Here is a 22,355-nt window from a genome sequence, read left to right as displayed (position 1 = left end):
TCAAACGTTTAATCAGTTGTAGTTCAAAAAAGTAACAAAACCTTGCATTTTATACAACGCAAAAACAAATATAAAAGTTGAAAAAATTCAGTTTCTTAAAGCACTCTATATTAGTAAACAAATTCTTCGCCTGAGGCCGTGCTGTTGAACGAAGTTTTGCATCGAATTTATGAATTGATTTTTATTCACCTTTTGTTAGCTTGAAGCACTTTTTTTCTAAACTGCTATGTGCTCTGAATTATCTAAGCAAGAATATTTAAAACGTTATATCGAAGGAGATGACAAAGGAAAGAAACGTAAAAGAAAGCCGAAAACTTGCAAATCCATTTTACCTACGTAAAACTTTATTTTGATTCAGTAACAGTTTTTCAGAGTTCACAGTTTAATGATTTGTTTTAAGGGGGATATTTCCGTATCGGTGTCTGTTTGCACCAGTTACAATCGCTGCGAGTTAGATCCTTCAAGTCGGTCCTTTTTGAGGATTTTATGTTTTCTGTGGGCCACAGCTCTTAACTCGCCAAAACTTTACGATTATATGATTAAGATGTACATTCGGGGGACTCTTGGTTTGGCGATAATTTTCGTTCAATTTGTTCAAATCCCGTTTCTGATCACTATATTTTAGATATCTTTTATTACAATGACGTAAACTTATGGTTACCCAGGGTTGGATTTTTGACGTCAAAAAGTGGTTTTTGACATGACAAGGGTATAATACTGGTTTAAACCGTCAAAAACCCGTCAAAAATGTCAAAAACTGAAGTTTGCCAATAAAATATATAAACTTCAATACTACCAACAGTTGCCATGCATTATATTGAAATTTAATTATACTATAGGTAATCAGCAGGTTTTAAAATATTTTTTAATTAAAATTAAGGTAAAATAAGATTTAAAATCTCAGAAATTTATATTCAAATGCATGTGCAGAAAAATTTTGCACAAAAATTGTTTAAATATTTATATTTAAAATTTTTTTTTCTTCTTTTTGATACTTAAGAAAATTGAAAGTTTATTACTATGTATTTTTGACATATAAGGAACATATAACTAATATTTATAAGGAACTTACAAGTTATGTTGTATAAATACAAACTTGATATAAGATACAAGTGTATAAAAAATTTTTTTTAATGTTATACCGAATATCTTTATTATCCAGTATGTTAATTTGAATTTAAAAGTAGTTATATTTATGAATAATGATAAATATAATTCATATTGTTTATTATATTTAGTTATAATTATTACACTTATCATTTTAAAACAATTTTTATCTCTTAATTTTTTTTTCTCCACTTGTATTAAGAATACAAATAATGCATATCTTGAAAGCAAGAAGTAATTATTCAACAGCTGAATATTTAGATATTCAACAAAACTATATCGTATTCAGCAAAATGAAATTCACAAGTATTTGGATAAACTAAATTTTCAGCATAGTAAATGAATAGACTGAATATACTGTAAATCGACACTAACTACTCTGTGTATTTAACAGAAAGCACTTAAATTTGTATTGTCTTATGTTAAGAAGATTATTAAGAAGATTTAAAAGAATATTAAAAATATTTTTCTTTAAAAGAAGATGTATAATGTACAAAACTGCTAATGTTTATCTTTAAAAATGTCTAATTTTTAGTATAATCTATACTATACACTAAATTTGGTTATAAATAAATTTCTTAATATCACTGCAGATTTTCAATAACACATGAAAATGAATACATAATATTACAAAAGATGTGAGTTTTCAAAAGTACAAGATTTTGGTTACTATTCAAAATATAAGTGTTTCTTCAAAATTTTAAATTTATTTTTTCTAGAACATATTTAGAAACACTATCCTTTAAAAAATATATAAATTTTATGTATTAATTAAATTTCACATATGAATATAGGTTTTTGACATTTTCGACATTTTTGACAGTGAGGTTTTTGACGTGACGGTTTAAACCATGGTTTAAACTGTCAAAAACTGTCACATGTCAAAAACCTGCCAACCCTGTGGTTACCGCAAACTATGTTTACCGTTATTTGATAAGTTCTTGGTAAACTATTACTGATTATTTTGGTGTTTATTGTATACATATATTTTCCCTGGATATCAAATGATCCATGTCTGACATCTGCCTTCAAGGCCAAGAGCAATTTGAATTCTACGTAATTTACAATAAAAAAACATTATGATTTTCAATATATTCCGAATTGAGAAGATGTTCATATTAGTGATCTGCGGTTGAATAATCGCCAAGTCATGTCAATTTCTGGGTAGAGGCCTGCAAAAAACTAATATATATATATATATATATATATATTGGGGGACCAATTTGAAGGGTATAATTTGTGCCGAGTCCAGATCAAACCTCTGCATATTTTTTTTAAAATCCATTAGGTGCCTTGGCAATTGTAATTAGTGTAACAGAACGCAGTACGGAAATATCTCCTTCAAATTCATAGCAATATACTAATAAATTTCCTAAATTAATAAGTGTAATATTGTGAAGTGTTCGCAACTGTAGAGGTTTCAATTAGCTTAAAAGAAATTATTCTTAAAAAATATTAATTTTTTATTAATTATTTTCTATAAATTTTTGATGAAGTTTATTTGTACTAATTTATGAATATAAGTGGGTTTGAAGTTTTTTTTTTTTTTTTTCCTGCTGCCATGCACTTCTTTGTGGTATTTCAAATCCCACAATTTTAATGCAATATTATTAATGCATCATTAAAAGTTGAAAAAGGGGGAGAATACAATTAATATTAACCCTTTACTGGTTTGTAACTTTCTCATTCTTTTTGTGGCTCGAAAAAAGCTTTCAAAAATGAATTAACCAAAGAAACTTGTTTATTTAATGTTCCTAAATCCTTTTATTATTCACTCTATACTATGTCTTCAAGTTGAAGTTGTATATTCTCAACTAAATGTTGAATCTTATTTTGCTCTGTAATGATTTTGTTTTAATCTAAATCACATTGAACCCTTTAAATTTTTAAAGTATCAATTTCGATTTTCAATTTCGAATGATGATGAAAATCGGTTATTAGAAGGAGATATATGCCTCTATAAGTTTAAAGATTTTGATTCTGTTATGCTTATAATTACTTATAATTGATTATATGCATCATAATCAATTATAATCACTTATAATTGATTATTATGCTTATAACTGATTATTAGAAAAAGATATAAACCTCTATAAATTTAAAGATTTTGATTGCGGAAGTATATAATATTCCTAATTAGTTTCTTCTTATCAATTTTTAGAACGACATATTAATCTTCTAGATAGCAATCCATTTGAAATCTTATTTCAACTCTTATGCTTTTTATTATAAGCAAAACATTTTTTTCTTGCAATAATAGATAAAGAAATTGTGTACAGGAGAAAAACATAGCTCACAAGCTATAAGTTAGCTCATTTGTGAGAGAAATGGTTTAAAAGATCTGTATTTATATTATTTTTAAATGTGTTTTTAACTTTCCTATTTTGTTGACTTTCTTCTTTTTTTTTATATATATATATTTTAGTGTGAAAATAGTTCATGAAGATGTTGATATAAGGTCTATTAAATTTGGAAGCAAGGAAGAAACAGATGAAGAAGAATGTCCAGTTATAGCAGAAGTAGTGGATGAAAGACCCATAGAAATAAAGTCTAAAGAAATTTATGAATCTTCAAGATGGAAAAGATTAGGTGAATAAAAGTTGCTCATGAAGGCTTGATGTATCTCATTAACTATTAAAATTTCTCTATTCCCTTCTATATTATATTTATGTATTTATCACAGTATTTAGATAATTAGTAATTTACATTTTTAGACTAAAAACTTTTTTTCCTAAGCTTTGAAATAATCTTTCTTTTACTGCCGTGAAGAACTGTCATCATCATAATTAGCCAGACAGCCCAATGTGGGCCGATGCCTTCCTTTAGAGATTTTTCCATAATGACTTCCGATTTATCTTTCATATCCAATTCTTTTCATTAATTGAAGAAAATCAGACTCCAACACGTCTGCCCATCTCAATCACGGCCTTCCCAGCTTTCTTGTTCCAGTGGGTCTAAAAAAGCAATATATTTTTTATTGTTATTGTCATCACTCATTCAAATCACGTGGGTCATCCAATTCATTATATTTATTTTTACATATTTAATAATATTGGATTGTTTATAAACCTTGAAATGCAGTTGTAACTCCAACAAAAGCAGGAGTATAACATCAGTATTTCACTTAAAATCTAATGTTTGCATAATTAAATTTGAACAATCACCACATTTCTGCCCACCTACACTAGAAAGTTCACCTTAAGTGAAGAAGAGAGAATTCTCAGAAATTCTAATTATGATGCAAAGAAAGAAAAAAACAGGTTTCTTCTGAATATATAGTAAATAATTTTTAGCAATTAAGATGATTTTCAAATAAAGGAATAAAAGCACTAATAACATTAAACTATGACATGGTTGCAGAAAACGATAATTTTAACATACAAATGAATTGAGAAGTTACAGGTTCAGTGATTTTGCTATTATGTGGTGCTTAGCATTTTTAAAAAGTGCTTAAGGTGCTTATTTTTGATTTTTTTTGAAGCCCTTAAAGGTGTTTTTTTCATTGAGTGCTTTTAAAAAGTGCTTAATTTTCCCTTTTCGAAAATCAGATTTTTCTCTTTACCATGTTGATTTTCGCCACATATTATTCAAAAACGTGCTTTTCACATTGTTCTATTTAACGTTCTCACAATTCATTCAGCCACAATCTATTTCGGCGTCCTGTCGGCCTATAGCGTATGAAAGCGCAAATCATTTTACATGTTTGATGAAGTACTTGTGGGTCTGCATGTGTGTATACTGAGCTGGGTTTGGTGAGAATCTTGCACTCTCATATGCAACTCTGCTGCATTTTGCAAGAAATTCTCAATTTCAGGCTTCATTTTTCACCCTCTGATATCGAACCGAAAAATCTCTTGATCTTTTTATGATGGCTAATATAATGAAGAAAAGTGTTCTTTGTTAGAAACTAGTTATTTTATGATGATCATATGAAGTCTTTGAAAATTATTTGCATTTTGTTAATGCATGTAGTGCTTAAAAATACTTAAAAGGTGCTTATTTTTTGTTGAAAGATTTGGATGTGCACCCTATATTAGTAAAATTAAATTTGATCACATTAAGAGTCTATTATATCTATTTTTTTGGTTATATTTAGATAAAGTATGTTTGGATGAATATTTCTTTTTTTCTACACCTTTTACTTTTTTTGCAGGAGAAGAAGAAACAGAAAACAGTCTTGGCACCACCAACTCTCCCCATAAAAAAAGAAAGGAGTTTAAGCCCTCCTCAAAAAGTAAAAAGTCAGTGCCCAATTCTAAAGGCAGGCACGATTCTGATAGTGATCTCTCTCCTGCAAGACCTAAACCACAAAACTCTGCTCACACAAACTCCGATAGCGACCTCTCCCCTGTTAGATCCAACCGACACAAATCTCTTCAAGATAACTCTAGAAGGGATCTCTCCCCTGAAAGATCTAGGAAGAAACTGAAATCTTCACATGTAAAGTCAGATAGTGATTTATCTCCTGAAAGATTAAGCAAAAGAAAATCTTCCACTTTTAAAGATGATGATAGCGATTTGTCTCCTGAAAGAAAATTCAGAAGAAGAAAGTCTCCTTCATTTAAAGATGATGACGATAGTGATCTTTCTCCACCGAGAAAAAGTACTCTTTCTGCAAGTAGAGAAACGAAATCAAAAGGTTTGTCAATGTTTATTTTTGGAACATATTGGTCCCGATTTATTTTTTCAAAGTTATAACTGTTTTATTTTGCAATGTTAAAGGAAAATAACTATTTTCGTAGCTATTTTGAAAAAAAAAAATTTTTTTTATGTGTATGTAAAATTTTAACTTCTCTAAAAATCACAGTCACCAAGACTGAGTTGTATAATATCCAGTCAATGATCAGAAATAATGCTCTGCAAATAAAAAAACTACTGTAGTCATTAGTTTTTTTCATAGTTTGTTGTGTAATGTTCTATTTTTTGAAAACAGTTGCGTAGTGAGTAGTTTGATGTAAAGAAATAGTAGTTTCCTAGCAACTACTTTTAACATTAGTTTAGTAAAAAAAACAGGGTGAAGTGCTACTTATTTTTCAAATTTGATTAGTGCAAATCTTAAGTAATGAGGATATCCTCAATGTATTTTACTTAAATTGTTTTTGTTTTTTTCCATTTAAATTAATTTAATCTTTAAACATGTAACAAAATCATACATATTATATAGTTTTCTAGCATTTATTGAAATTAATTCAAGATAAATATACCATTCATTTAAAAAATTGGAGATTAAAAAAATTATTTTTTATTCTGAAAATTTTTTTATGAATTTTTTACTTCAATGCTCAACTTTTTTAATTTTGAACATGAATGTAATTTTGAATATGAGTGATTGAATTTGTCTCTTAAAAGTAGTTCAGTAGTGACTACATTTCAAAAGTAGTTTGTAATCTCTACAATTAAAAAAATAACTATAGTTCTTGTTAACTACATCAATATTGATGTAGTTGTAGTTAACTACAAAGAAATGTAGTTTATCTGACCATTGCTAGCAGTACATGAAAGCATAGCTGCTTACTCTGTTAGATTTGACCAGTTTCTTGTAAATTAATGACAAAAATTTCTGGCTTTGTATATTTTAGAAAATATTCTAAAATTTATTATTGCTTGCTAAGGTTATTGTGGAGTTTGTTTCCTGCTTAATTATTTGAGTATTATTTCTAAATAAAGAATTCTGAGTATTTTTTCTATATAAATAAAGAATAGCTTCAATTATAGTCATCAGTTTGACTTATTTTCAGTTTTTTTAATTCAGAACTCTCTATTTTGAAATTAACTAAGTATGTTATTATTATGCATCTAAAATTAACATTCATATACTTTTTTCTTCTCGTAGATAAGGAGATCCGCCCCATGAAAACGCTTTCTGGTTTGAAGGCTGGCCTACAGAATGCAGTAACACTAAGAGAGGAAACAAAAGAGTTTAAAAAAAGAGAAAGATCTAGAATTGAAGAGGTGTATTTTCTGAACTATAATTTTTACATTTTATTGAATGTGATGCATTTCAGGGTTAAGATTTTTTCTGGAAGACGAAAGTTGGAGAACTATACAAATTTGGAGAAACTAAAAATGACCAATATAATTGGTTAGTTGCATAGTTTAAATTAACTAAATAAAATTTATCATAGTACCAGAATGTTAAAAAAATAATTTACATTTATCTGTTTATTTAGAAATTGTATTAATTTTATTCAGATTTTTAAGCTCTATATTAATATCTAAGAGTTGGTTTAACTTTACTTAGAGGTCTGAGTTAGATAGGGTTTGACGCCAGAATATTTTTAGAATGTATCTTAATCCAAATTGTCATGCTTCATAATAACTAAGAATCACTCACACACACTCAAAGTTATTTTAATTTAATTTCACATCCTTAATCTTTTATCATATTCATTGTTTATTATAATGACTTTTGATCTAAAACACAATTTTCATTATTTCATCTTAATTTTTTATTTTAGTCCGACTGATTGGTAAAATAGTTTTTTTTAAAAATCACACTTTTTTATGATAGAAGCATAAAACTTGGCACACATATACCAAACATATAAACTTTAATTTTGGATGGAAGGCAATTTCAGACTTGACCCTTAACAATAATGGTCCTCATTCAAAATGCGATCCCTGAACAGTTTTGATGCATTCTTTTTAAATATTTTTTTATTTATTTTACAATTTTGAATGATATCTATTAAAGATATGACTATTTTGGAAAGAAAAAAAAATTTAAAAATTCATGTGAGAAATTTATAGATATAATTCAAAATTGTTGCAAAAATGTTTCAGAGGTTTCCATTTTGAATATGCTATTATTGTTATGGGTTGAACCTGTGATGGCCTCCCATTCAGAATTAAAGTTTTATACATGGGGTATATGTGTACCAAGATTTATGATTCTATCATAAAAGTTGCAATTCTGTCATCTATCTGCAGTACTATTAAATTATTTTTGTCTAATTTCACTTTGAATGTTTATTATAATGGCTATTTATGTATATAAAACTTCATTTTCTTTTGTTAATCAGTTTACTAAAGCTTTATTGTATTTCTTAATTTATCTTGTTTCATATTTAGTTGACTACTCTTTTGAACCAATGACTAATTTTTCTTAATTTCTACAACTGTTGAAAATGCCCCTAAACAATAACAAAATCTTTAAGTGAATAACAAAAAATATTTTTCATAGAAAAACAATTACTATTCTACACTCTTGGATTTCTTATCAGTCTGAAACTAAAATGGATTCTGTAACACCTAGTGGTTCGACAACATTGATCCCCAGGATTTACTATGTGAAAAAACAGAAGTTGATTTAGAAATGTTCCCTGTGGCAGAAGTTTTTCAAGCTATCTGTGACAAAACTCTCTAGCACTTATATCATTCTGCAAGATACTTTAAATAGTAGCAAACATATATGTTATTAATTTAAAATAACGAAAGTGCTGTGTTTACAAAAAAAAAAAAAAAAAATCAACTATAAAATATTTTTTTGTTGAATATGTAATATTTTTTTATTCTAATATTGTGGGTGATATCCTTGTATTTTGTTAGAGAGGAATGCACGAATTATTTCCTTCTTTGCATTTTGTAAATAATCATCACAATAAAAAAATCTTGAAATCCGTAGTAGTAATTGCCAAAAAAAAGATAGAGGACAAAATCACGCTGATCGGATTCTACAAATTCGTGTTTCGTTTCGAGATTAGGTTGTTGTAATAAACAATATCGTGTACAAAATTTCGGATTTAAAAACTATGGAGAAATGGAAATTTATCAATAACTGCCAAGAATTCCATAGAATTATTGCCTTAAAAAGTAAATACTCAAATGCAGGATTCGAATTTTCCATATTGTTTGAAATATATCGGGATATTTAAAAAACAACGTATAAATCAATATCAATAACTGCCAAAAATATTGATTTAAATATTACCTGTAAATTTCTGTAGAAAAGAAAATTTTTTGCTTTTTAATAGAAAATTCTTTCTGCAAAAACTCTGTAACGTACTGCGACAATGTCGTCATGGCGCTGTGATTGTGTTTTAATGTTGAATGAACCAAAAGGCAAATGTTGAACCTAATCATACGTTATATATTTCAATACATGTTCATTTTCCGTAATCATGAATTGCAAGTGCATGCTAGTATGCTAATTTATCAAAAAATTTGTTTTTAGTTGGATGATGAATTATCTGGACGTAATGCCGGTACTGTAGTCAGAGATAAGCGTACAGGGCAAAAAAGGAATCTTGAAGATGAATCAAAGGTCGATGATGAAAAGAAAAAGGAATTGGCAGAGCAACAAAAGAAATATGACAAGTGGGGTCAAGGGTATGTATTAGTGACAACAATCTTCTAAGTCATTAATGTGTGTTTTTCTATATATTTTAATGGAGATATCTTTATGAAATTAACAAATGTCTTTTAAAAATGAACATGTGAGTAATCTAAAAAAAATTTCCTCTAACTAAAAATTTGTACATGACAGAAAGCCTAGAAGATTATTGAAATAAAAATAGAATTGTTTTAATTAATATTAAACCTATTGCAATGAATAAATATTTTCCTGCTCAAAAAACTTATTTTTTTCTCATTTTATTTAACAAAGATGCCCTTCTTGGTTGAAATTTTCTGTGTAAATGCATATTGTATCTTTTGTTTTTATTTTTGCTTTATACCTCTTGTATACACTTTGACATGTGTTTCTTTTTTTAAATTTGGAAAAATTGTCTTTTGTTTTTGTTAATTTAAATGAAAGATGCAGTAAAAGAAAAAAAGCTGCTAAAGTGCTCGCCATAACAAAGAGGACTAAACAAAAAGAAAGTTTCTTTAGTATTTTCTGAGAAAACATTACATCGAAATTTGCATTGGTTTTGTGAGTTCATAACAACTTGGCAGCTGATTACAGTTTATATTTTAAGTAAAGAAAAGTTTTATTTATCAGCTCAAATTATTAATTTCTGAAATAACAGTTCGAACTGAAATGGCTGCTTTTGATTTTTTATTCCAATTGTGTACTAAAGTTTTGTTATTTTATTGTATAAGACTTTTCTATTTTTCATCATTTTTATATACTACAATACTTTATTATATGGTTACTTTCTTCTGAATGTGATAAATTTTTAATTTCATTTCATCTCATCTACTAAATATTATACAACAGTAATGAATATAAAACTAGAAAACACTTCAGAAAAGGAAATTAAAAAAAATTAAAAGGAGAAAATAAAATATTAATTTAAAACAAAATATTTTGTAAAGGATATCTTTTCTTTTCCTTTCTGTATTTATTTTGTTTTTAATTTAGAAAATTGCTATGATGTTTTTTTTACAAATTATTTCTAAAAATTAATATTTTTTTATATGTTTTTCTTTGGTCTTTTCTGGTTTTCTATTTATATATATTATTAGAGTTCTGTGTATTAGCAGCTTCAGCACAGTATATTGTATTTCTATAAAACTTCTCTAAAATTTCTTCGAATGAAATTATAGAAAAAAACCGTGATTTGTCCCTCACTATAAGTTGACCATTGATTTCTAAAGCAATGCACTACAAGGAGTCAATTTCTCTCTGTATATATTTATATGTATCATCATAGTTGGCAGACAGCCCAATGTGGGCCAATACCTTCCTCAGAAGATTTCTCCGTAACAACTTCGGATTTATCTTTGATCTTCTATTCTTTTCATTAATTGCAAGAAAATAAGACTCCACTAAACCAAGAAAGTGGGGAACCACGGCCTTCTCCACTTTCTTTTTCCAGTGGATCTAAAAAGCATTATCTTTTTTATTGTATTGTCATATACTGTATATATATATATATATATATATATATATAATAATATATATATATATATATATATATATATATATATATATATATATATATATATATATATATATATATATATATATATATATAGGGGCTGAACAAAATAAGGAAAACACTTCTGTACTAACAAATTTTTTGATCTTTCTCAAAAATTACTTTGAGAATCATTTTATAAATATAGAAGAGTTTAGGTTATGCAATTTCTCATACTTCTCAATTAAGTTTAGAAGTTTTAGGGAACGACAATAAATTACAAATAGAAAAAAATGTTTTTGAATACCCAATGCCAAAAAATGTAACTTTAAATTTGTAACTCATAACAAATATTTTGATTATTATGTTCAATAATTGCACTAAATTTCGTTAACCTAGCTTAAACATTTATAGAAATATGGACATTTGTATAAAAAACTAATTTTTTTACGACAACTTTAAAAATATTCAATACAACAAGTAAACAAATTTACTGGTGCTATTTAAACTTAATTTCAAAACTGTTCCTCAAAATTTGAGAAAAAAACGTGCAAGATAAGAATAATTAAAGTAGTACTTTTATACTGCCTGTTTCTTTTCTTTTGCATGTTACTGTTTTCTTCCCTTATACAATCATATTTTAGTGTGTGAACATTTATTGTAATTAATTTTGTCTTATGAAACAAATAATATTTAGAGAAAACTCCTTATCATTTTTAATTTCTTTTGAAAATTTCAAAAACTACTTAGAAAATTGCTTAAAATTTTTAAGATATTAAAATATGATTTTTTTTAAAATCAGTTTCCGAAGATGATTCTGTACAAAATTAAGAAAAAAATTTCAAATTTTTCTCAAGCATGCGCAGTATAAAAGAACTACTTTAATCACTCATATCCCTCACAGTTTTAAACAAATTATTCTCTAATTTTAAAGCAATAATTTTGTAACTAACTTTAATTTGTTTTAAAATTTTCATTTAATTTTATTGAATATTTTTTAAGTTATAGCAAAAAATCGTAAGACAAAAAAATTTGTTTTTTATTAAATAAACGTCCAAATTTCCATAAATATTTAAGCTAGACTTATGAAATTTTGTGCAATTATTACATATAATAACCAAAATAATTACTACAGATTTATTGCTACCTTTTTTGTCATAGGTTGTTCAAGAACACTATATTTTGTTTGTAATTTATTGTTGGTCCCACAAGCCTCTAAAAGTTTTAAATTTCATTGATAATAATGAGAAATCACATGATCCAAACACTTCTGAAGTTATAAAATTATGCTTTAATTATTTCTTGAGAAATATTAAAGCTTGAATATATGAAGAAAAAAATTTATTAGTATAAAAGTGTTACCATTATTTTGTCTAACCCCTGTATGTGTGTGTATATATATATATATATACAGTACAGAACCCGTTATCCGGAAATCAGAAAACCAAAAAACCGGAACGAAATTCGATGAATTTTCCCGCCATTTTTAAAAAAAAAATTTTTATTTCCTCATAGGATTTTAGGATTTTTCTTTCTTTTTGAAAGATTTTTACCTTACCATCATTTTGGAAATAATCATTAGTGTATTACTTCATCGTTTTTCCTTCTTTTTAAGATTATTTCCAAAAAAAATTTTTTTAGTTGGGTTTAACATTAAAAAAACGGCTTTTTGTAGCGATTCAGAAAACCGGGAAAATCAGTTATCCGGAATAGCGATGGTCCCGATAGTTCCGGATAATCGGTTCCCTACTATATATATATATATATGGTGGAAGTTGGTCATTCTTAGAGATTATTTGCATATTGTATTTTGCCCATTATTTTTGTAATTCATGTTTATGTAATGCAACAGAAAGTTTAATATGAACACACAGGGTTTATTTGAGTCTGGGCAAATTTGAAAAATTATGAGTTTTAACTTTAATTTTCAGAAAGTTAAATTTAATTCTTCTCAGCAAAAATAAACATATTTAATTGAAACTCGGTGGGAAAGTATAAAAACTTTAAACAATTGAAATTCAAACTTTTTTTCTTCTTTCTTCACATTGACTTCAAAATTGTTGTCAAAGATACATGATTTTTTTGTAAACAATTTTAATTTTAGTTAGTGTCGTTTTCTTAGTGTGAAAACGCCACTTCTGTTGGTGTCATGGAAAGACGTTATGATGTGTAAAATTTAGCCTCTATAAAAATTATCCCAACTGATATAATTATGTGTAAAACCAGATTTATCAATTATGAATGATAAAAATATTTTAAGTAAATAAACAATTAGGTATTTTGTTTAAGTTTGCTTTAATTTTATATCATAAAAATTAGTCAACTTTAAAAGATGAGAAGAGTTTTGTTTGTTTGAGATGTCTGTTTTTTTAAAATAACTTCATTTTCTAATTTAATTTTCAACTCTAAAAGTAAATCAATGATTGCATTGTCTTTAGTGCAATCTGACTGCAACATGAAGTTGTATCATCAAAAAGAGCTCTCTAAATAAGAGCCTCACTCAAATATTTAGAATACATTTTAATCTACATATTTGTTTTGTTACATATTTTGTTTTGATATTTTTTGGTGTTTCCTTATTTGAATTTTTCCGCATTTGGTGCAGATGTTTGCCCGGTCAATGGGAGAGGTTTAAATGATCTTCCATAAAGGTTTTCTTCAACACAAAGTCTATGGTAAAAATACTGTGCCTCCCAAAAGTGGTCATAAATAGAGATGGTCGCTACATAGAGCTGGTCTTTCTTGTATTTACACTGTACATATATATATATATATATATATATAAAATCTTGGATTTACAAGATTATAGAAAAGACTGCCAGAATTACAAAATTGGGTTGTGCAAATTAATAAATGACTATTAACATAAATTTCATTCCTTAATGAGCTTACACAACATAGCAAAATTTTCGTTGATCCTGTACCATTAAACTCCCATATTGCAAGCCCTAATTTTATATTATATAAAGACTTCTGTTTCATCCATATGAAGTTTTGTTATATTTTATTTTTGAAAATGCAATGTACAATTGTAAATATGTGAACAGAATTTATTTCTCTTTTTAGTTTGATTCAAGGAGAGAGTAAAAATCAGAAATTAGCAGAAGATTTATATGAAACATCAAAACCACTCGCCAGGTATTGTGATGATGACGATTTAGAAGAAAAACTTAAGTCTGAAATCCGGGATGATGATCCTATGGCCCAGTATATGCGAAAAAAGAAGCAAAAACATGCTGTAAATGGTAAAACAATTATAAAAATAATATATTGCTTTTTGTATAAGATTAAAAAATTGTAGCATTATCTATAGAATGATACAAGATACTTAGAGCCTTATTGCTCTAAGTATCTTGTATTATTCTTAATAAAAAAATTTATGAAAAAAAGAAAGTATTAAATAAAAAAATTTGAATGTAATAAAATAGAAATAAAAAAAATTTGAAAAATAGAAAAATATATATTTATAAATTAATAAGGAAATTTAAAATCTTTTTGTTTGCCTTAGGGCAAATTTGAAAAATTCTGGGTTTTAAAGTTTAATTTAAAAGAAAATTCAGAGAATTAAATTTAATTTTACAAAAACTCAGCGGAAATAAACATATTTGATTTAAACTTGGGGTAAAAGTTTAAAAACCTTAAACAATTGAAATTCAAACATTTTTTTCTTTTTTTAAAAGAATTTTTCTTCTTCTTTAAATCAACTTTTTACTTACATTTACAAAAGATTTCGATGCACAATTAAAATAAGGAGAGAGGAAATAAGGAATAAATAAGAAACATTTCATAAAATGGAAGCCTACTGGTTTTTCAACCACAATGCTAGTTTTTTCTTGCATACTTTTACTTTTCAGTAATTTTAAAATATTAAAAAGAGTCTTATGATGATTCTTAATACACGCACGCATATTTCTCTTCACACTGAATTAGAGTATAGGGCCTCTATCATTACTCTTCTTCTTATTTTATTTGTGGCTGCATGATTTACTTTTTTTTATGCCATTGCTTTTGGTTCATTTGTAACTGTTTACTGTGCATTCTAAATAGCCCTGCTCTTATAATTGCTATATGTTTGAAATTTCTAACTTCGTCTAAAATCTTTTAAAAGAATATTTTTAGAAAAATTATATATTTTTTGTTTTGACTACTCAAAATTTAAAGCATAACAAATTATCTTAGTCATTAAATTTTATATCACTGTTTTTAATTGATTTTTAAGAATATCAGATTATTTGCAACATTGGAAAGCTAGTTGTAATCATTTAATTGAAATCGTTGACATTGGAGTATAAGTTAAATTTACTTTTCATTTTATTTTTCAAATGTTTATTACTATACAATTAAGTTTATTTTTGTATATTAAATAAAATTTACATTTTTATTAAATATAAATTTTGCTACTTTTCTTTAACCTGGAATTTTATGTAAATTGATTTAGAAAATTCAGGGAAAAAATTTCATTTTAAGTATGAACTCTGTACACTATAAAAGTTAAACACTTAATATCTTAATCGCTTCCCTTGCTAGTTTTTTTTTTGTTTGTTTTTTTTTTGATAAAATAAAAAAATCAATATATTTTTTTCTTTACAAGGAACTAAAACAAAACATAATACACAAGTTCTAAGTTGACATTTTAATTTTTTTACGTGTAAAAAACATTTAATTTACCCTCAGTTTACTATCCCAAAATATCAGTCTTTGATAGAGTATTTAAAACATTAAAAAGCTAGTTTTAATCATTAAATTGAAATCACTGACATTGGGATACAAGTTAAATTTACATTTCATTTTATTTTTCAAATGTTTATTATTATACATTTATGTTTATTTTTGTATATTAAATATAATTTACATTTTTATTAAATATAAATTTTGCTGCTTTTTTTATAACCTGGAATTTTATGTAAATTGATTTGGAAAACTCAGGGGAAAATTTTCATTTCAAGTATGAACTCTGTTCACTATAAAAGTTAAACACTTAATATCTTAAAGTGTGCATTTTTTTTTATTTCAGTATATCCTGTATACAGTGGACCACCCCCTCCTCCTAACCGGTTTGGTATTACTCCAGGATATCGATGGGATGGTGTGGATAGATCAAATGGATTTGAAAAAAGATATTTTGAACAAAAATCAAGTAAAAAAGCGACGGAAGAAGAAGCTTACTTGTGGAGTGTACAAGACATGTAAAGAGAAGCTTTTCTAATTGTAAATAAATTGTAAATATGAGATAATAAAATGTTTTTTTTTTTGTCAAAGCAATTTGTAATATTCTCATTCTCTCTATCTTACACATACATTTTACAAGTCATATGCTATCTAAAAATAAATACCATGTTAGGATTTTATGTATGATATATTAAGAATTAGTATTTTTCAATGTCTTAAAGGTCTATTTTCGATTAACCGTAAACAACATTCATCTAATAGTCTACTGATGTTTGCTAGTTTTGTGAAATCAGGTTATTTTTCAGTCATTTCAGGTTGTTTTAAAGTCTATTTTTTAATAAACGTAAATAACATTCATCCAATTTTTACAATTAGTTTTTAGAAGCCAGGTTATTTTTGAGTATCTTATTTGTTTGGGAAAAAATCAACATATTTTTTTATTTTATTAATAAATACTAGGAACTAATACAAAACATAATACGCAAGTTTCAAGTTGAAATTTCGAATTTTTTTTTTATTTGTAAAAACATTTAATTTACCATCAATTTACTATCCCGAGGAGTCTCGGCAACAGAAAAAAGTAACATGTAAGTCTTTGTATGATGGTTTCTAAAACAATAGACAACAAAAAGTGATACTTTCCAAATGCCACTAAAATGATACGCCATTTTTTTAAAACTTTTTTTTTTCATGCAAATTCAGCAATATTATTTGCTTCCAATATTAATCATATATTAACAATATATCATCAATATTATTAGCTTCCAATATATACATATTTCAGCAATATTATTCATTAATTTTTCTCGGCCAAGTAAAAACATGATAAAACAAAACATACTGACAAATTCTGCTACTCTCTAGTTTTCTCGGAATAATAAATAGCTGGAACATATATGCAGGGGCTGAACAAAATAAGGAAAACACTTCTGTACTAACAAATTTTTTGATCTTTCTCAAAAATACTTTGAGAATCATTTTATAAATATAGAAGAGTTTAGGTTATGCAATTTCTCATACTTCTCAATTAAGTTTAGAAGTTTTAGGGAACGACAATAAATTACAAATAGAAAAAAATGTTTTTGAATACCCAATGCCAAAAAATGTAACTTTAAATTTGTAACTCATAACAAATATTTTGATTATTATGTTCAATAATTGCACTAAATTTCGTTAACCTAGCTTAAACATTTATAGAAATATGGACATTTGTATAAAAAACTAATTTTTTTACGACAACTTTAAAAATATTCAATACAACAAGTAAACAAATTTACTGGTGCTATTTAAACTTAATTTCAAAACTGTTCCTCAAAATTTGAGAAAAAAACGTGCAAGATAAGAATAATTAAAGTAGTACTTTTATACTGCCTGTTTCTTTTCTTTTGCGTGTTACTGTTTTCTTCCCTTATACAATCATATTTTAGTGTGTGAACATTTATTGTAATTAATTTTGTCTTATGATACAAATAATATTTAGAGAAAACTCCTTATCATTTTTAATTTCTTCTGAAAATTTCAAAAACTACTTAGAAAATTGCTTAAAATTTTTAAGATATTAAAATATGATTTTTTTTAAATCAGTTTCCGAAGATGATTCTGTACAAAATTAAGAAAAAAATTTCAAATTTTTCTCAAGCATGCGCAGTATAAAAGAACTACTTTAATCACTCATATCCCTCACAGTTTTAAACAAATTATTCTCTAATTTTAAAGCAATAATTTTGTAACTAACTTTAATTTGTTTTAAAAATTTCATTTAATTTTATTGAATATTTTTTAAGTTATAGCAAAAAATCGTAAGACAAAAAAATTAGTTTTTTATTAAATAAACGTCCAAATTTCCATAAATATTTAAGCTAGACTTATGAAATTTTGTGCAATTATTACATATAATAACCAAAATAATTACTACAGATTTATTGCTACCTTTTTTGTCATAGGTTGTTCAAGAACACTATATTTTGTTTGTAATTTATTGTTGGTCCCACAAGCCTCTAAAAGTTTTAAATTTCATTGATAATAATGAGAAATCACATGATCCAAACACTTCTGAAGTTATAAAATTATGCTTTAATTATTTCTTGAGAAATATTAAAGCTTGAATATATGAAGAAAAAAAAATTTATTAGTATAAAAGTGTTACCATTATTTTGTCTAACCCCTGTATGTGTATATATATATATATATATATATATATATATATATATATATATATATATATATATATATATATATATATATATATATATATATATATATATATATATATATATATATATGGTGGAAGTTGGTCATTCTTAGAGATTATTTGCATATTGTATTTTGCCCATTATTTTTGTAATTCATGTTTATGTAATGCAACAGAAAGTTTAATATGAACACACAGGGTTTATTTGAGTCTGGGCAAATTTGAAAAATTATGAGTTTTAACTTTAATTTTCAGAAAGTTAAATTTAATTCTTCTCATCAAAAATAAACATATTTAATTGAAACTCGGTGGGAAAGTATAAAAACTTTAAACAATTGAAATTCAAACTTTTTTTCTTCTTTCTTCACATTGACTTCAAAATTGTTGTCAAAGATACATGATTTTTTTGTAAACAATTTTAATTTTAGTTAGTGTCGTTTTCTTAGTGTGAAAATGCCACTTCTGTTGGTGTCATGGAAAGACGTTTTGATGTGTAAAATTTAGCCTCTATAAAAATTATCCCAACTGATATAGTTATGTGTAAAACCAGATTTATCAATTATGAATGATAAAAATATTTTAAGTAAATAAACAATTAGGTATTTTGTTTAAGTTTGCTTTAATTTTATATCATAAAAATTAGTCAACTTTAAAAGATGAGAAGAGTTTTGTTTGTTTGAGATGTCTGTTTTTTTAAAATAACTTCATTTTCTAATTTAATTTTCAACTCTAAAAGTAAATCAATGATTGCATTGTCTTTAGTGCAATCTGACTGCAACATGAAGTTGTATCATCAAAAAGAGCTCTCTAAATAAGAGCCTCACTCAAATATTTAGAATACATTTTAATCTACTTATTTGTTTTGTTACATTTTTTGTTTTAATATTTTTTGGTGTTTCCTTATTTGAATTTTTCCACATTTGGTGCAGATAGGAGAGGTTTTAATGATCTCCCATAAAGGTTTTCTTTAACACAAAGTCTATGGAAAAAATTCTGTGCCTCCCAAAAGTGGTCATAAATAGAGGTGGTCGCTGCATAGAGCTAGTCCTTCGAGTATTTACGCTGTATATATATATATATATATATATATATATATATATATATATATATATATATATATATATATATATATATATATATATATATATATATATATATATATATATATATATATATATATATATATATATATATATATATATATATATATATATATATATATATATATATATATATATATATATATAATCTTAGATTTACAAGATTATAGAAAAGACTGCCAGAATTACGAAATTGGGTTGTGCAAATTAATAAATGTCTATTAACATAAATTTCATACTAAATTTCATTCTTTAATGAGGTTACACAACACCAGCAACATTTTCATTGACCCTGTACCATTAAACTCCCATATTGCAAGCCCTAATTTTATATTATATAAAGACTTCTGTTTCATCCATATGAAGTTTTGTTATATTTTATTTTTGAAAATGCAATGTACAATTGTAAATATGTGAGCAGAATTTATTTCTCTTTTTAGTTTGATTCAAGGAGAGAGTAAAAATCAGAAATTAGCAGAAGATTTGTATGAAACATCAAAACCACTCGCCAGGTATTGTGATGATGAAGATTTAGAAGAAAAACTTAAGTCTGAAATCCGTGATGATGATCCTATGGCCCAGTATATGCGAAAAAAGAAGCAAAAACATGCTGTAAATGGTAAAACAATTATAAAAATAATATATTGCTTTTTGTATAAGATTAAAAAATTGTAGCATTATCTATAGAATGATACAAAATACTTAGAGCCTTATTGCTCTAAGTATCTTGTATTATTCTTAATAAAAAATTTTATAAAAAAAAGAAAGTATTAAATAAAAAAATTTTAATGTAATAAAATAGAAATAAAAAAAATTTGAAAAGTAGAAAAATATATATTTATAAATTAATAAGGAAATTTAAAATCTTTTTGTTTGCCTTAGGGCAAATTTGAAAAATTCTGGGTTTTAAAGTTTAATTTAAAAGAAAATTCAGAGAATTAAATTTAATTTTACAAAAACTCAGCGGAAATCAACATATTTGATTTAAACTTGAGGGAAAAGTTTAAAAACCTTAAACAATTGAAATTCAAACATTTTTTTCTTTTTTTAAAAGAATTTTTCTTCTTCTTTAAATCAACTTTTTACTTACATTTACAAAAGATTTCGATGCACAATTAAAATAAGGAGAGAGGAAATAAGGAATAAATAAGAAACATTTCATAAAGTGGAAGCCTACTGGTTTTTCAACCACAATGCTAGTTTTTTCTTGCATACTTTTACTTTTTAGTAATTTTAAAATATCAAAAAGAGTCTTACGATGATTCTTAATACACGCACGCATATTTCTCTTCACACTGAATTAGAGCATAGGGCCTCTATCATTACTCTTCTTATTTTATTTGTGGCTATATGATTTACTTTTTTTTATGCCATTGCTTTTGGTTCATTTGTAACTGTTACTTTTTATGTACCTGATTACTGTGCATTCTAAATAGCCCTGCTCTTATAATTGCTATATGTTTGAAATTTCTAACTTCGTCTAAAATCTTTTAAAAGAATATTTTTAGAAAAATTATATATTTTTTGTTTTGACTACTCAAAATTTAAAGCATAACAAATTATCTTAGTCATTAAATTTTATATCACTGTTTTTAATTGATTTTTAAGAATATCAGATTATTTGCAACATTGGAAAGCTAGTTGTAATCATTTAATTGAAATCGTTGACATTGGAGTATAAGTTAAATTTACTTTTCATTTTATTTTTCAAATGTTTATTACTATACAATTAAGTTTATTTTTGTATATTAAATAAAATTTACATTTTTATTAAATATAAATTTTGCTACTTTTCTTTAGCCTGGAATTTTATGTAAATTGATTTAGAAAATTTAGGGAAAAAATTTCATTTTAAGTATGAACTCTGTACACTATAAAAGTTAAACACTTAATATCTTAATCGCTTCCCTTACTAGTTTTTTTTTTGTTGATAAAATGCAAAAATCAACATATTTTTTTCTTTACAAGGAACTAAAACAAAACATAATACACAAGTTCTAAGTTGAAATTTTAATTTTTTTACGTGTAAAAAACATTTAATTTACCCTCAGTTTACTATCCCAAAATATCAGTCTTTGATAGAGTATTTAAAACATTAAAAAGCTAGTTTTAATCATTAAATTGAAATCACTGACATTGGGATACAAGTTAAATTTACATTTCATTTTATTTTTCAAATGTTTATTATATTACATTTATGTTTATTTTTGTATATTAAATATAATTTACATTTTTATTAAATATAAATTTTGCTGCTTTTTTTATAACCTGGAATTTTATGTAAATTGATTTGGAAAACTCAGGGGAAAATTTTCATTTCAAGTATGAACTCTGTTCACTATAAAAGTTAAACACTTAATATCTTAAAGTGTGCATTTTTTTTAATTTCAGTATATCCTGTATACAGTGGACCACCCCCTCCTCCAAACCGGTTTGGTATTACTCCAGGATATCGATGGGATGGTGTGGATAGATCAAATGGATTTGAAAAAAGATATTTTGAACAAAAATCAAGTAAAAAAGCGACGGAAGAAGAAGCTTACTTGTGGAGTGTACAAGACATGTAAAGAGAAGCTTTTCTAATTGTAAATAAATTGTAAATATAAGATAATAAAATGTTTTTTTTTTTGTCAAAACAATTTGTAATATTCTCATTCTCTCTATCTTACACATACATTTTACAAGTCATTTGCTATCTAAAAATAAATACCATGTTAGGATTTTATGTATGATATATTAAGAATTAGTATTTTTCAATGTCTTAAAAGTCTATTTTTGATTAACCGTAAACAACATTCATCTAATAGTCTACTGATGTTTGCTAGTTTTGTGAAATCAGGTTATTTTTCAGTCATTTCAGGTTGTTTTAAAGTCTATTTTTTAATAAACGTAAATAGCATTCATCCAATTTTTACAATTAGTTTTTAGAAGCCAGGTTATTTTTGAGTATCTTATTTGTTTGGGAAAAAATCAACATATTTTTTT

The 22,355-nt window shown here is 25.6% G+C and overlaps 1 protein-coding gene across 2 annotated transcripts; it reads left to right on the top strand.

The window, feature by feature from the left end:
* The first annotated feature begins 9 nt into the window (after positions 1-9).
* On the top strand, positions 10-22,009 carry LOC107438263 (uncharacterized). 2 transcript variants are annotated; one of them, XM_016050498.5, is made up of 7 exons: positions 10-336; positions 3,533-3,696; positions 5,261-5,746; positions 6,941-7,059; positions 9,281-9,435; positions 13,977-14,155; positions 15,925-16,168. In XM_016050498.5, exons 1-7 carry the CDS (start codon positions 227-229, stop codon positions 16,098-16,100), a joined length of 1,389 nt encoding a protein of 462 aa, XP_015905984.3. In that variant the 5' UTR covers positions 10-226; the 3' UTR covers positions 16,101-16,168. The 2 variants fall into 2 exon arrangements, with proteins under 2 accessions (XP_015905984.3, XP_087014214.1); XM_087158088.1 differs by lacking the exons at positions 13,977-14,155; positions 15,925-16,168 and adding exons at positions 19,811-19,989; positions 21,762-22,009 and having other exon boundaries at positions 11-336.
* The last annotated feature ends 346 nt before the right edge of the window (positions 22,010-22,355 follow it).

This window comes from Parasteatoda tepidariorum, chromosome 2 (assembly GCF_982258835.1).
Source record: "Parasteatoda tepidariorum strain Cologne lab strain chromosome 2, Ptep-v5.0, whole genome shotgun sequence".
NCBI classification, from domain to species: domain Eukaryota; kingdom Metazoa; phylum Arthropoda; class Arachnida; order Araneae; family Theridiidae; genus Parasteatoda; species Parasteatoda tepidariorum.
The sequence above is the reverse complement of the archived record's forward strand: the minus strand, read 5'-3'. Positions and strand labels throughout refer to the sequence as shown.

Bases quoted from the DNA above. Each gene is read 5' to 3' on its own strand.
- LOC107438263 (XM_087158088.1), top strand. From the start codon at position 227: ATGTGCTCTGAATTATCTAAGCAAGAATATTTAAAACGTTATATCGAA. The intron at 5,747-6,940 runs GTTTGTCAATGT...TTCTTCTCGTAG, and splicing joins TAGAGAAACGAAATCAAAAG to ATAAGGAGATCCGCCCCATG. The intron at 7,060-9,280 runs GTGTATTTTCTG...ATTTGTTTTTAG, and splicing joins AAAGATCTAGAATTGAAGAG to TTGGATGATGAATTATCTGG.